This window comes from Suricata suricatta, chromosome 3 (assembly GCF_006229205.1).
Source record: "Suricata suricatta isolate VVHF042 chromosome 3, meerkat_22Aug2017_6uvM2_HiC, whole genome shotgun sequence".
NCBI lineage: Eukaryota > Metazoa > Chordata > Mammalia > Carnivora > Herpestidae > Suricata > Suricata suricatta.
The window spans coordinates 102,822,060-102,839,008 of record NC_043702.1 but is presented as its reverse complement, the minus strand read 5'-3'; the positions used below and the strand labels follow the sequence as shown (position 1 = coordinate 102,839,008).

Genomic DNA, 16,949 nt, shown 5'->3' with positions numbered 1-16,949 from the left:
ATCCAGGCAGCTGCAGGGACTTCAGAAGGCCTGGTGAGGTCCACTCCTGACGGACCTCAATGTAGTCCTCAGCAGCTCCACCTCCTACCCCTCTACCGTCTACATCAGTTTCACAGCTCACGTTTTCGATGAAATCTCCTACAACTGGAGGCGGCACCTTCGGACTGTGTCTTTCTAAATTATCCTTACAGTTCAGTTCACACAGTTTGACACACAATTTTCTAAACGGCAAACCTCTATTTCATCGTGTGTTTTTGTTTGGTGACCCCCACAAGACTATAAAATTACAGTAATCGAGGCTCGTGCTATTCATTTATTTTTTACTCATCACCCCTTACATCCAGTCTCCCTTTTCTCTTCTTTTCTTTTTTGGCCACATTCCTACCAAAGATCAACGCAGACCTTCTATTTGAAGCCTCCTTAACACTGACATGCAGTTACCATCTAGATGGCTGTTCTCTCCGATCCCATGGAAAGACGGCACCTTTTGAATTGAGGTGTGCCCTTGTGACTTTCCTTGGCCAACAGAATGTAAATGGATGTGATGTTTGCCACTCCAATGGGGAAACCTTCAATGGCTAGCATAAGGGTCCTCGACCTTCTCTCTGTCATGGCAACCTCCGGGGCAACAGAGCTCTGTCTGCATCCCAGAATGAGGATGGAGTAGAAGAAGGGCCCCTGCCAATGTGAGGTAAGCATGTCACACAGGCATGACACAACCACTGGTTACTTAAGCCACTGAGATGTGAAGTCGTTTATCGTGGGAGCCTAACTGAGCCCATCCAGACAATGCTCTTGACTTAATAGCTCCCCTTGGTGGGTCTACGGCACATGGTCTCTCCTCTGCCTCCAACACTTATTCCATTTGCTATCTGTGTTCCTGGCAGGCCACAAACTCCATGAGGATATGGCTTATATTCGTGCATCTATCCCACATGGCCACTGAGAAACACGTGTTGAATGAATGAACCCAGAGTGCCTGCCCCAAGCTGAATGCGTCCTGAACTCCTGGACCTTTGCCAGTTCTGTGGGTGAATCAGGACTACTCACAGTTATGGCAGGTGGCGCCAGTGTAACCTGTGTCACTGCAGTTACAGTAGAAGGTGGTCCAGGACTGGGAGCAGCCTCCTCCATGTTCACAGTAGTTTGGCAAACACCTATGGAAACAAAGCAAAGGCAAACAAAATATGCCAATTCAACTGAAATGAAAGGAAAACACAAAAATGCCTAATATCCTACTGCATGGACTGATAGTAGAACTTGATCTGCCGTATCTCTATACTAAGTCAGACTTGAGTGACAGCAAAACAGTTCTGTGGCTTAACCGCAAGTCGCTGGTCCGGTGTCCAGCACCACTGGGCAATGAAACGCTACGGCTGATTTAGCCAATTCCATGAAGCATTTCAACACCGGGGCAAATTGGCATTGACTTAAAGTTAATTTGAAGTGGTCAGAATCTGTAAGATTTTTCATTTACTGTCGAACAAAATGTACAAAGATGGCAATTTTACATTTTGGAAAGGTTTTGCATTTTTAAAGGGAAGGGAGAAGGGGCAGATAATTGAGGTCACCGTTCTCATGATTCTCTTTTGGGTGAGGGCCAGGAATCTATTTTAAACTACATGTGAAATTTGAAAAGATGTTACCTGCTCATTTAACATGCAAGGAACCTCTATCATTTCAAAAAATGCCAAACCACCCTTAAAATGAGTCCTTTACTACTTATGATGAAAACAGTATGACTATCTGAAAAATATTATTACCATACACCTTAAAAATTCTCTGAAGCATTCATATATTTTGACCCAGTGATCATACTTAAGTGGCTCTATCTTAAGAATATATTTCAAAATATAAAAACTGTGCATGCTAATTATCATCATTCATAACAAAGTCATGATGAATCAGTGTAAATGTCCAACACTAAAAACCTTCTTAAGGAATTTTTAGCATGTAAGGGGTTATCATAAAGCCACTGCAAATGCTCAGCAACGAAAATTGGAACAAACTGAGACTGGATTCAGTGAAAATTTGAGATCGGAAGCATGCACACAACAAAGTAAAACACACACATTCTATTGCAAAAATGATAGGAAGGATAGATGACAAGCATCTCCTGGATTAATGGGAGGGAAGGCAACATTCATAGCTTCCGGACAGCGTTCATGGGCTTTAGGGTCACTTATATATCTGAGTTCGAATCCCAGTTCAGCCATTTGCTGCATGGTGTGTTTCGGCAATTCTCTTCACTTCTTAACGCACATGATTGAACATCTCTACGCTGCAGGAACTACTGCGACTAAGAATCTGGCTAGTGTTCAATACTTATAATGAAGAAAATTAAGAGTAAAATCAGTGATAAATACATGAATTCTTGAAAGTAATCTTGACAGGGACAAAAGAAACCCCATGAATTTAAAAAGGGAGGGGGTAAGAGTAAGGAAGCTACAGAAGTGGACTAATACAATAAAAGGATTCATTTTGTAGCCTCTGAGAATACGAAGCAAACAAAAGTAAGCTGATTTATCTAACTGTCCTACATAGGTAGAAAACTCCCTCCAGCAATGACTGTTTCAAAGCCCAGAAACTAATATTCCTGCATATGTTCAGACGTATTATTAGAAATTTTCCACTCAGCACAGCAAACATACAATTGTGCTGACAGGGCTTATGTTTGGGAACAGCCTATTGGTAACTCCATGGTATCTAACTGTGGCTTAAAGAACAGAAAGGGGGAGAAAGGAACCAGTAATTTTTCTATAGAACATCTTCAGAGAGACAAAGCAATCAATACATAAGCAAAAACAAATGGTCCCTTCCCTACTCCAAATTGGATCTTTCCTCTTGATTCCCATTCCCAGCTTTTGGTCTTGGGAGAACAGGAAAGAAAGAGGGGCTTGTCTCTGAGATGGACCAAAGTCTCTGCTCCCTTACTAATGTTGAGTTGTGGGGTTATAGAAACTTGAGGCATCAGTGTCCACATTCACACATTCCAATTGAGGGCCTCTGCCTCGGGGTGCACCCTGATGGAGAGCCTGTGGTGCTAGCTCGAGAAAGCCCACCTCCCCTACCCCCTATATTCCCCTATATCCCAGCACCTCCCTGCTTCTGGATTGTGTTGTTCCTGCAGTGCATTTTCTCCATCACTTTCCCCACCGGAACTGTCAAGTTCTTACACAACCTCTCTTTAACCCATCCAACTGCACTCCACACCCTTCCCCCAAAGCCAAACACACACACACACACACACACACACACACACACACACACGCATGCCCTTTCCATGATTGACAAATTATAGTATTATTTGCTCCCCTTCCTCCCCCAACACATAGTTAATTGCCTTAAAGATGGAAAACTGAACAAAGCCAAGTGGGTAGGTACTTAATCCTACAGTTCTTTTGGTTTCTCTTGTTTTCATCTGTATCAGATGCTGTGAGATAACCAAAAATCGTTCTAGAAGAAAACCCATTCCATTCAGATTGGCTTGAGCAGGGATTCCGTGACTTTCAACTAACAGAATCTTAACCTTTTATAAAACAGATTTCTATGAATATAAAAACAAACGAAAATACATAGTTTCCCACTATTCTACACATTAAAATGTTTTAAAACTCAAGATTGCCAAAGTCAATCTGGCACATAGTAGGAGAGGCCTGGGGGAAAATGGTAAGAAATATCTGGGCACTTTGAACACATCTTTAATAAGCCTCACACAGACTTCATATTGCAGTGTTTTAATAAACTCAATTTGCCAATGGAAGAGTAGGATAGAAATTCATTGCTTATGGTCACTTTAAAAATGATCTATTTCTAAAGGGAAAAATGTACTTTAGTAAAGAAAAATCTAATATTCCTAGAATGAGAAAAAAAATGAATGGATGCCTGTAGCTTGGTTCATTTTGGTTCAACGCATACTGTGATCAGAAACACTCATCTGTAAAACTGACACTCAAAATAAAAGATGTATAACCCCAATTTGCTTACTTAACAAGGGCAGTTATATGAGTATAATTTCCATATTCTTTAATCAGTTTATTTTAACTGGTGTTTTGTTTCTTTTTCTCCCTACTTGGCATAGACTGAGCACCGAAGGCATGACCCAGAAAGAGAACAATGGAGGGGCTACCAATGTGAGAAAGGCCCATTAAGGGCCAGAGCCCCTCACAATCTTAGGGGTAAAGCCCTCAATTGAAATTGTTAAGAGATAATCACTCTGAATTCCTGTCTCCTGAAGTTCTAATGATATATCACATGGAACTGGATTTGGATGGATGTGCCTTCTCTTGATACACACTGTTTAACAAAGAAAGCCTTCAGCGTGATTTCGACACTTTCCTAGGTCCTGTCCCCGCAAAAAGGTGAATGCAGTGATGTGAGTAAGCAAAGACTTTGAGAACAGGCAAGACACATTGGAAGCAGTCTGTCTCTTTATCAAAGCAGAGTAGGCATGCGCTGAAGGGTGAGGAAAGAAAGAGTTGAAGGAAAGGCAGATGAAAGTAAGAAATGGAAGGAGAGAAAAAACTGGAATATGGACAAAAATCATAAGGCAATTTACATGAAAATTTGTAATTTCCCTCCCAAATCAAAGCTTATTCTGAAAAAGAAGGACCGTTGCTGGTTGGGGCCATGGACAAGCTAGGTGAGAGGTGAAATGGGAAGGACAAGCCTCCAGACTGGTCCGTGAACCTCACCATGACTCTGTGAAAGTCCATGGTCCTGGCCGCAGTGCAGTTGTTTCCTGGGGTGTCTCCCAAGAACAAAATGTTTCTCTTTCAAGACCAAAGAAGCTGCTTCAAAGAAGGGAGAGACTTTTTCAAGATGTTGGGAGATTGAGCTTGTCAGAAGCCCAGAGACATTTCTGAGGCTGTAAACCAGAGTCCAGCTTCAAACATCTTAGGGACGCCAGGGTGGCTGAGTCGGTTGAGCATCGGACTTCGGCTCAGGTCATGATCTCACGGTTCGTGGGTTCGAGCCCTGCATCAGGCTCTGTGATGACAGCTAGCTCAGAGCCTGAGGCCTGTCTTCAGATTCTGTGTCTCCCTCTCTCTGACCCTTCCCTGCTTGCACTCTCTCTGTCTCTTAAAAATAAATAAAAAACATAAAAAAAAATAGTGGCCAGCACATTTTCTGCTAGCCACACATTCTCTCCATTGGCATTAGGAAGAAGGCTGCCTGGCATTTTCCTCAAAAATGATCGGAATGGCTATTTTCCCAACTTAGTTCTAACTGAGGCCACACACAAGTTTCCAGCTGGGACAGATGAGGCCTGGGAAAAGTATGAGGTATCCAGTGGGGCTCAAGATAGTTCTGGAAAATGTAGTCTGCCCGTTCATTTAGAATTATAAAAGTTTCATATATATAATACAAATGTTTGGCTTTTCTTACACAAAAGTCAGATTACTGAGCAAGAGACATGGTGAGTTTCATAAGTATATGCCGGCAACTTCAGAGTTTATACTCTGTTCTAAATACAGCTCTCTGCTTCGCAGCTCTGCTTGGGTATCTAACAGATATTGTGTGCCAGGATTTCTGAAGTCCTACCTCTCTCGCAGCCCACCTTCCACCCAATTCCTTCACCATCAGGAGACAGCAACCCCATATTTCCCTGAGCCAGGTCTGAGGTAGGAACAAGCCCTCTGGTTCTGCCTCTAGAGTCTGTCATGCATCAGAACACTTGCCATCACCTCTATTGCCACCACTGTGGTCTGGGCCACTGGCATCTTTCACCTCAGCAACCATAATCTTCAGTGAACCGGCCTCCCAGCTTCCACTCTTGTCAATTCCCAGCCCAAGTGAGATGCTCTTACTGCCTAAGACAGGTCATATGAAAACCCTCCGATGGCTTCCTGCTGTCTTCAGGGTAAAAAAAAAGTCCTTAAAATGACGTACCAGTTCCTTCAGACTGAACACCCATTAAGTCTCTGAATTCACCCCTACTCTTCTCCCTTTTCTCCATCTGTCCAAGCCACAAAGCCAGTTTTCCATCTTTCAAGTTGACCTCCTTATTGTCCTTAAAGCACACCAGAGATGCTCCTTTGTTGGTTTTTCACTGAGTTTCCCTCTGTCCAGAATGTTCTCCCCTGGGTGCCCACACAACCCGCTCCTCACTTTCTCCCTGTCTCTGTTCAAATGACACCTTGTGGAGGGGCCTCCCACATTCATGCTATTTAAAATGGCAACCCCCCCTTCTGTCTACACACCCAATCCTTTCTCAGCCCTATTTACTTTGTCTACCATTTTCTGTATCTTCTAAAGTGTTGTATATTCTGCTTATACACTCAGTTTATGATTTGTTGCCTGTCTCCCCACATAGAAAGTAAGCTCCATGGGGTTGTTATCTTTCTCATTCACTGAGTATCAATGTAGTGAACAGTAGGTGCTCAATAAATGATTTTAAATTGATGGAATGCATGCATGCATGAACGAATGGATGCATGGATGGTTGAATGGACAAATGGACATCTCTGGAGTGCAAGAGTCAGCTGAAGCTATCCCCTTTTAACTAAGCCTCTTCAGTTAGCTGCAGCACATCTGGCCTTCTCTTCTGTGTTATTACTGCCTGACACTGAGCAGCACCGTAAGAGGTGAGTGGGGAAGAGGTGAGACACAAGAGCCTCATTTTTTGTTAAGTGGTAAAGAAATGGTGAGACAAGTAACAAGAGCTTTCTGCACAGTCATAGATGAAGGGCAATTTAAAGAAGGGAGAAAAACCCGGTGAAGAAGTGGAGAAGTAGATGGACACCATGAATGGATCCTCTTTAGAGGTCTTGATGGATGCACATAAATTATGTAGTTCCTTTTGTTTACTTGTGACTACCAGGCTGTACTGTTGGGTCTCCACATTTGTATCTCCTATGTACTCACAAGGATAACTGTCTCCAAATTGATCTGAAGCAAAACACTTTTGAACAATGCCACTTAGAGCTCCTGTGAGGAAACATCCAGAATTCCTGACAAGTGATGTGCGATTTCTGGTGGATTTTAATGAGGTAAAACGGTTGTTTGGGAAATTCAATTTACCCATCTAGCTCACTTTGACTACTGTCACCTTTAACCAGATATTCCCAAATCCAATGACCTTTAACCAGCCTTGTGACTATCCTAATGATATTTGACCAAACATCATTTTCATGGCTAATCTACAAAATACGTCCGCCAAGAGGCCATTTAGATTTGCTTTCTTGAAGGCTTTTCGCTTACCCACTTCCTCTTACCAAGCTTAAAATGAAACTTTGAGATGTGTACACAATCGTATCTGAGATGTTGCTTGCACGGTGTTATTTCCCATTTCATAAATGAAGAAAGTAAGCCAAGATGAGAGTAACTAACTTGTCCAAATATGAAGTGATAGAGCCAGAAACGTGAGCCAGGCTACCTGTCACTGGAGCCTGTATTCTCAAGCACTGCATCTTCGCTCCAGTGCAGGAAGCTCCTTAAAAAATAAGCTTTTTAAAAGGAAACTCTCAGCGTGCATTAGGACATCACTTCTGCCAAGAGCTGGGGGAGGAGCGGGGGCGGGGGGGGGGGGGGGGGGGGGGGGGGGGGGGGGGGGGGGGGGGGGAAGGAGGCTTCACGGAGTTTCCCAGATTCCAGAAACTCATTAGCAAACTTAGAGCTGTGAGGTTAGACTTTTTAAAGATAGTTTTGGTAGCTAAAGAGGTCTTAATGACAGTGACACGTGTGTTAAGTGGGAATAAATAAACCCAAACTAGAGAATAAAGGATATATTTATTATATAATTAGGACAATGCTATATAATTCATTCTACAAATTCTATAAATTCAGTGATAAAGAGCAAGGAGAAGAGGATTTGATCTGATTTTCATCTCTTTTCACAATCAAATTTCTGAATTCTTAAAATAATAAGAAATTCTGAAAATGAAGCTACTGCTAGGAAGACAGACCCTGTCCCTGCTCCTCTCTTGCTTTTCTTTTCTTTTTCCAGATGACAGAGACTTTGTCTGCATTTTTTAAGCCTGTATGAGGCCATGTATGTAATTGCTTCTAGTCTCTGCCTGTTTTCAGTAGAAGGGATGGGTAAGGTATCACAAGCTAGACGAAGCTATTTATCCAATCCAAAAATCGATGTCATATTATTTAAAACAATGGAGTATTACATGGCAATGAGAAAGAGTGAAATATGGCCATTTGTAGCAAGGTGGATGGACCTCGAGGGTGTCATGCTAAGCGAAATAAAGCAGGCAGAGAAGGACAGATGCCATATGTTTTCACTCATAGGTCTAACAGGAAAACAGGAGAAACCTAATGGAGGACCAGGGGGAGGGGAAGAGGGAAAGAGAGTTGGGGAGAGAGAGGGATGCAAAACCTGAGAGACTACTGAATGCTGAAAACAAACCGAGGGTTGAAGGGGGAGGGGGAGGGGAAGGGAGGTGGTAGTAATGGAGGAGGGCACTTGTGGGGAAGAGCACTGCGTGTTATATGGAAACCAATTTGACAATAAACTATTAAAAAAATAAAACAAATTTAATAATTATGTAAGTCTACAAATACAGAAAAATTCAGAAATCCATGGTCTATTAATAAAAATAGAGAATATATTCAAAATCCAACGTTGGCCTTTGAATTCAGGGTTATGAACTTCATGGCCTGTGCACCAGGATTTCATGGAGCCTTTTATTGGGCACCCACACATACACAGGGCTCAAGGTGCTCCCCCAGCATCAGCAAGAATTATGTTTATATCTCCACCACTCTGCCGAGTGTCTGCTTTAGGCACCAAATTTTTAATCCCAGAAATTTCTGAATTTAGTATCAAAAGTTTAAGATACTCTAAATCTTAGTATTAATATTTGATGGTTAAGAAGGAATAAGGTTCTAAAAGAGAAAAATGGCCCCAAAGCTGATCTGAGCCAGAAACTTACATAATATGATCTACATCTTACTGAGAAGAAATTAGTATAATTGACTTTGATAATATGCTTAAGCATATTTATAGTGAATTTTAATAGGTTTAAGCATATTTATAGTGGATTTTAATAGGTTTAAGATCAATGTTGGTCCATGGTCAACCTTCCAAGGAACCTAACTTAAACAGTCTTGGATCAAGGCAAGGAGTTTAATAGTCATTAATTCAACTTAAAAAAATTTTTTTTTAATTTTTTAGATTTATTTTTGAGAGACAGAGAGAGAGAGCGCAAGCAGGGAAGGGTCAGAGAGAGAGGGAGATACAGAATCTGAAGCAGGCTCCAGGCTCTGAGCTAGCTGTTAGCACAGAGCCCGATGTGGGGCTCGAACCCACAAACCCTGAGATCATGACCTGAGCCGAAGCCAGATGCGTAACCAACTGAGCCACCCAGGCACCTCTCAACTTTTTTTTTTAAATTCAGTCTAAGGGACATCTTTAAAAGTCCCTTAAAAAAGCCCCCTGCCAAGAATGGATCCTTGAATTGGTCCAAGATGGGCCTTTTCTGTTGTAGCAAGTTTGAAATAAAACTTTGAATTTGTATTTATAATTTTAAGGGAATTTGACCAATTAAGCCTTATAAACACCAATTTAAAAAGGGAAAAGAGAGCTGGGAAGAGTGAGGGGCACAATCATGAGAGACTATTGAATACTGAAAAGGAACCATGGACTGAAAGGGGAGGGGGAGGGAGGGAAGGGGGTGATGGTCATGGAGGAGGGCACTTGAGGGGAGAAGCACTGGGTGTCATATGGAAAGCAATTTGACAATAAACTATTATTTTAAAAAAAGTGTTAGGTAACTGATTTAGACCTTTAAAGTCTTCCTCAGTAGAACATCTAAGATAAATTAAGTTCACCAAAGTTAAATGTTCATTTTCTGGATGCTTAACTTTTAGAAATATTTGTGGCATTCTATCTTTTAATGCAGTACATTGAACAACTTGGAAAGTAAATAAATCATATTCTAAATGTAGTTTAATATATTTAAAGGCATTTAAGTCACTCAATCCATAAATGGGCTGAAGCATTAAGGGCTTTTAGACTTGAGTGCTAATAGTTGCTAGACTTACCAGTAGAATACAATCTCAGAAGCCGAATTTATAAAGTATAAAAGAAAACCACAGAAAACAAGATTTTGATTCCATAATTTTAAGAAATTTAGTATCACTCTTTGAAAGAAAAATGACCTTACAGTCTAACCTGCGTGAAAAAATCCTCCTTTGTGCATGCCACACTTTCATCATACCTGTTGCTGGCTGATTATTCAAATAGGTATTCAATTTTACCTTCCTAACCCACTTTACGGGGGACCCCACGCTCATTCACACGCTCTACACAGTGGCCCTAAACCTCACCTTGAACCTCAACAACTTAAACTTATTGAACACTGACTTCTATCTCTAGTTCCCCTGCTTCAGAGTGGCTCGGTCACCGTCATGAGTACTTTTTGGTGAAAGTAATAGATTTTAGGTCCACTCCGTTAATCAAAATCTCCTCCCAAATGTCCTAAACTCCCTTAAATAGTATTTGGGTGAATGTGTCTCTTTAAAACTTGCTGGCCTTGGATTTTATCTTATTTTTCTTAATATGTACATGGCAGGGAAAATGTTATATCCTTTTGCTTGCATTATTTGTTTTTAATATTGGACAGTGATTCTTTGTATGTTTTTCTATTTCTTCTTATTTTACGCACTGTTTCTGTGTGGCCTATTATGCCCCTTGGTGTTCATACAACATGGGAAAGCCATTGCCACTGATGTGGTGGCATTTCTAAAATTTAGATCATGTATCTGCTTTGACTTAGCAATTCTATTTCTTTAAATAATGCCCTAGGAATACCTTTTTACATGAAAAAATGTATACATAAAATTATTATCCTTATTGTTTTAATGTTTATTTATTTTTGAGAGCCAGTGTGAGCAGGGAAGGGCAAAGAGAGAAGGAGACACAGAATCAGAAGCGAGCTCCAGGGTCTGAGCTGTTATCACAGAGCCTGACAAGGGCTCAAACCCACGACATGTGATATCATGACTTGAGCAGAAGTCAGACATCTGAGGAAGCCACCCAGACGCCCCCAAATTATTATCATTATAAACAATTTAAAAAATGGAAACACAGTCCACCATTTTGGGGATGGTTAAAGAAATGGTATATCCACACTACGAATGCTACGAGGCAATTAAAATGAATACATACATCTACATGTAAGGATACTGGAAAGCTCTACGTGTGTAATATACTATTAAGTACAGGAACCACATTGCAGAATAGCATGTTTAGCTTCTGCTGTTATTGCCTTCATTGTTATAAAGAGCAAATAAGGTCTACAAGGAACTAGTCCAAATTGGTAATCTGTTAATAGTGGTTAAATGTGGGAATAAAAGTATCAACCCACGCTTTATTTATTTCTGGGTTGGTCATCGCTTTTACAATGAAACTGGGAAGAAAAATATACACGAGCTTACATTCATATTTTATTTTGCTATTAGACAAATGCAATGAGAAACACGTTCACTTAAGAAACGGTCTGTGAGAAGAGTGAGTCAGGCTTTCCCAAGACACAGTCTCAGCCCGGGTAGGAGACCAGTGCAACAAGAGCAGAGGTGCAGGTGAATGAGTCTTGTTTTCTGCTTAAAGCCACAGAGGCTCAGTGAGATCCCAGGTCACCTCTTAAGCAGAGCGGGCACTCAAATCCAGGTCTAAGTGACCATCCTCCACCTCCCTCGTTAAACTCTGAAAATAAAATTCACTGCAGTGGGTGAGGCCTCTGTTCTTTTGGAATAAAGCCCACCTGATAATAGGCTCCTAATGATCTCTTTCATTATGGCCCTCTATTGATCCATGTAAACTTTAAAAGTCTCATGTAAAAATTAAAAGAAGAGATTCTTTTGTCCAAGAAAATAAGCACACAACAGTGTCTGTCCCTGAGAAGCAAGCTCCCCTTCTGTTACAGTTATTTAAGCACATGCATTGTTAGATAAACGCACCCCCCCCAAAAGAAGTCCCCACCCTGAACACAGCTAGAGGAAGTCATCTATTTAGATCAGCCTAAAAAAAAATTACTCAGTGTATTTCTATAAACGCCCACAGAAAAATTTTGTCCTCGGTAATGAAATCTCTCCTTTCCTCATTCCCCAAAACAGATTGAAATGAATAGGACATCCATTGGCAGGCCTTTGAAATTCCCCAATGTTCAGATAAATGGTTACCTATAAATGAGTCTGAATGTATTTACGCTCCATTGAGTTACTTCCCTTTTTAAGAATGCTCATCCCTTCTTTATACAGTTGACGGTCAGTTTAAATGTCTATATGCTTTCCTCAGAGACAAAAGAACAAAACATTTCAATAGTCCTCAAAATGCAAGCTGACTAATGTAAGCCTTTTAATGAAGCTCATACATTAAAAATCAGCTAGGTTGCGTTCCTTTGTCTGTTTGCTTTAATTAGCAGCCAACTGCATTGATCTTATTTTGGTCAGATAGCTTCTCTGAAAGCTTTTGAAACCTATTTCTATGCCTCTCCATTCAAACAATTACCATAATCCCATTTTACCCCCACAGTTGGATCTTCATTATAATTGAAATTTGTTGTAATTACAGCAGATGCAGACATTAAGGAATTAAGTGAATAAAAAGAAAAGTGTCAGGAGTCAGCTTCCTAAATTTCCCAGGGTCTAGTTCACAGCAGGGAGCCAACTGTCAACTGTTGCTGAGAAGATCCCAGGATAATGGACAAAGCAATGGTGGTCAGAGTTTGCTGAGTACATGCCTGGAGTACTGCTCGCTTCCACACAGAGCCGGACACCCGCAGCAGCACGCCTCTTCCCTGCCCTGGCTTTTGACGGCGAAATGGGAAGGTCCTCTCTGCACTCTTTTGCACACGTAAGGTTCATGACCAAGAGATGCTGGCTGCTCTGCAAAGGCCCCTTCTTTAAAACGGAGGCTGTTCCCATTCAAGAAGAATATACTAGTGTTATCTATTCCAATATGGCTAACATGAGAAGCAAGCTAGGACCACAAATCATTGCTACCTGGTCACTTAACAAACTAAGACACATAACACCCCCCGCCCCTTTCTCCAATAACAAATTAATGTTTTGTTAAAAACTCACAAGGGAAGAGAATCCCCTATCAACCAGATATGGGTCATTCTGACTAAATAAGGCAGAATTGAATTTCTCTAATCAATGCATTTGTCTCCATGGCCTAGAAATGATTCAACAGAATGGAAACGCAGCGCACAATTGACAGATGGACACTGGACTTTATGGGAGAGAAATCTGGTCTGGGTTCATCTACTACATATCAGTTAGGGGAAAGGTTCTGCATGCCTTACACTGGAATGCTTTCATGTAGCATTCTATAGATGACATCTCAATTGTTATGTTACAGTTAGTGAGGAAACACAAACAAGAGAGCTGTCCAGATTATTACAATGGTCTCATTCTTCCACTTTAGAACATCATTGAAATCCCACTTAAATGGGAACAATTCTATTGTCTGGTTCAGTGCTTCTCAAATTTTGGTTAAAATGTGATACAGTAGTTCTGGGGTAGAGACTGCATTTGCAATACACTTCCTGAAGCTGCCAGAGAACTGCTAGTCCTCACCTTGTAGTGAATACCAAGGATGTACTTGAGTTCTAGTCCGCAACCATCTCTAGAGATAGGTCAGGGGACTGCAAATTGCGAGAACTGCTTTTTCCCTTTTTTTGGTTCTTGGGCTCTTTTTGCAATTATTTCTTTTTTTTTTAAATTTTTAAATATTTATTTATTTTTGAGAGAGAGAGAGAGAAAGAAAGAGAGAGGAGACAGAGCACATGTTGGGGAGCAGCAGAGAGACAGAGGGAGACACGGAATCTGAAGCAGGCTCCAGGCTCTGAGCTGTCAGCACAGAGCCCAACATGGGGCTCAAATCCACCGACTGTGAGATCATGACCCAAGCCCAAGTCAGACACTCAACCAGCTGAGCCATGCAGGCACCCCATAACTTTTTATAATTTTAAACTGGAGTATTATAGTTTTCTGGGGTGTCTGGTGGTGACTCAGTTGTCTAAGCATCCTGCTCTTGGTTTTGGCTCAGGTCATGATCTCACAGTTCATGAGACTGAGCCCCATGTCGGGCTCAGCACTGACAGTGCAAAGCCTGCTTGGGATTGTCTCTCTCTCCCTCTCTCAAAATAAATAAATAAGCATTAAAAAATTATAGTTTTATTTTTTTAATATATGTTTTTAAATGTTTTATTTATTTTTTAGACAGAAAGAGACAGAGCATGAGCAGGGAGGGTCAGAGAGAGAGATTGGGAGACACAGAATCGGAAGCAGGCTCCAGGCTCTGAGCTGTCAGTACGGAGCCCAACTCGGGGCTCAAACCCATGAATGTGAGATCAAGACCTGAGTGGAAGTCAGAGGCTTAACTGACTGAGCCACCCAGGCGCCCCAAAAATTATAGTTTTCTAATGTGTTATGCATCAGACTGCACTAGTAATATGCTAGCTTTGTGCTCCAGGATAATTCTGGAGAACTCGATGTCCATCTTCTTCTGCCTTCCCTGTACTGTATTAGTTGGAATAAAGATGTACTAATACCACTGATGAGGAAGGGTGCTGCACTGCACCAGCTGGGTCCCCTTGGGCGTGCTCAGGTCCTAGAAGGTAGAGTGGGTGAAGGGAGGGCATTGCTACACTTAAACCCACTTAAATCTATTTAAACCCAGCCAAGCTCGGGAACATCTGCTAGCCACATGCTCTCTCCACCGCATAATCACAGAGCAAGAACAAGTGAATAACATGACATCAAAATAATGTCATATTACAGAGAGTGAAAGCACTGACTATGCTATTTATCTGGGTTATCTGGGTTTGTATTTATAAGGAATGAACACAGTCCTCACATTTGAAACAAAAAAAAATCATACCTACTTTTGAACCCTTCTGGGTAAATCTTTTTGGAAAATACTGGCCATTTCGGTGGAAGGTATTCAAAACCTCTATCAATTGGCTGCCACTTACCTCTGTAAATCAGGATTTTCTAAATGTTTAAAAGAGCCACATAAAATGAACGCTGAGGGTCACACACGACTGTATGTGTGAGTCCTCAAAGTGCTTCTTGGTTTCATAGACCAAGTTTAGAAATATTTAACTTGATCTTCAAGTATTGCTTTTAATCTGTTATAGATAGCTCTGTGGTTTTGTTTGGCAGAATAAAAATTTTTCACTGCAAAAAAATAAAAGAAAGAAAAAGAAAGAGAAAACCTCTCCCACACAGGACAAGAGGGACACAGGTTATAACTGGGCTCACCAATGTCCTTCCCAGGTTTTATCCTCCAGGCTGGCCTGGCTGCTGTGGTCACCACCATGGCGTGTAGAACCCACACAGACAGAGTGTGGACATCACGACGGCAGCAGGGCCTGAACTATCCAGGGTGCTGATCCATTTGGGGAAGTTTTCTGGGAAGATTCTTTTATTTCCACTTTAAAAGTCATGCAATAAAATTAAACTTGAGGGGCTGTTTAAGAACCACAAAAATTAGGAGGTCTACCAGAAAGGCTCTCATTTTTGAGCATGGAGACTGCTACGAGGAAGGACTGTTCTGGAACTGTCTCCTTGCGTTCTAGCTGAGAGACACTGTGGGCTCCTTCACAGAGGAGACAGGGTACATTTAGACAACCCAGACTTCACATTAGGGAGCTCCAAGATCAAATCCTAGTCTGCCATTTTCTAGCGTGCCTGACATTTGAAATTATGTAGGCTTTTCTGAGCTTTCATTTCCTCTTTAGTGAAATGAAGGTAAAAGTCATTTCCGAATCCCTTTGGAAATTGAATAAGGTCTGTCAGAACACGACTAAGTGTAAATGAACCCATAATTCTTTTCAAGTATACTTGCAGGTGGTTTGTGACCCAGGCCCAGACTGTGTTTTCTTTTCTTTCTTTCTGTAACAGATACATTTTTCCCGGGTCATGAAGAGGGAAATTTATTTGGTCGGCACATTGCTAAGCCCAGTGTGCTCACTGGGCCTGTCTATGCAGATCTGACATTTCCATTCTCTGCTGCTAACCTCAGGAGCTGCTAAGAAAGGTCACACTTCATCTTTGCTCATTTAACTTTCACCAGTGTCCTGTCCACTTAAGCAGCAAACTTGGCCTCCTGGAGGGGACATAGCAGCCCCTGCTCTGTGTTTGTTGAGATCTGTGTCTGGGGCTTGAGGCAGTAACCTCTCAGGGGCCATGCCCTGCCCAGTGTTAAAACTGCTGGCCACCACCGGCAGTTGCTAGTCCTCCCAAGCCCAGCCAGCAAAACATTCTTTGGCCTCTGACTTTGTGTCTATTCCAGGCACAGGCTCTGACTCCAATTTGACCTCAAATGCTATGAATCTTGCATGTGCAAATTATGGAGAACACAAACAAGTGAGAAAATACTAAATCCTTTCTTCGATAATTATACACACATTTCCCCCTCTTTCAACTTGTTTAGAGTTTTCATGGTCTAATTTACATATGTGGAAACTATAAGCTGAAAAGCTTTCCATTAGGGAGAACCTCAGTTGAAAATATTGAACATTTAAGCCATCTTAGGTCAAGAAGGAGACATGGACTCACAGAATAGAGTTAAGGGCTGAGCTCCACGCAGGCAGGGGGGACAAGAATGCAGCTGGACCTCAGAGGGGCTGAGGTATGCAGGGGATTCACAGCTCCATGGCCTTTGCTGTGCCCTGGGGGTTGACTTCCCCTAATCTGCCTGTATCCCATGTTCCACCCTGTGACAGGGAGGGTGGCTGTGAATCTCCAAGTTTTGCAACCCAAGGCGTCCCCTATGAGGAAAGAGCTTTCCTTTCTAATGAAAGTTTGAGACCTCCCAAAGGGGGCAGTTTGGGCCAGCCTGATGGGTCAGTCCACCCTGGCGGAGGATCAGAAGGCATTCCACAAAAATATGTTGTGGGAAGGGCAGGAAGAAAAGTGACCCCAGACCATAGCAGGACAGAAGGCCCCAGACATATGAAATTATAGATGGCTTCTATGGGACT

The 16,949-nt window shown here is 41.8% G+C and overlaps 1 protein-coding gene across 2 annotated transcripts in view; it reads right to left on the bottom strand.

Moving 5' to 3' along the window:
- The window catches only part of CNTNAP5 (contactin associated protein like 5), a 789,622-nt gene that overhangs the window by 306,079 nt on the left and 466,594 nt on the right, over positions 1–16,949 (bottom strand). For both annotated transcript variants that reach the window (XM_029934734.1, XM_029934735.1), the window contains one exon: positions 1,051–1,157. In XM_029934734.1, the coding sequence (XP_029790594.1) occupies positions 1,051–1,157 (107 nt within the window). The remainder of the gene's footprint in view (positions 1–1,050; positions 1,158–16,949) is intronic.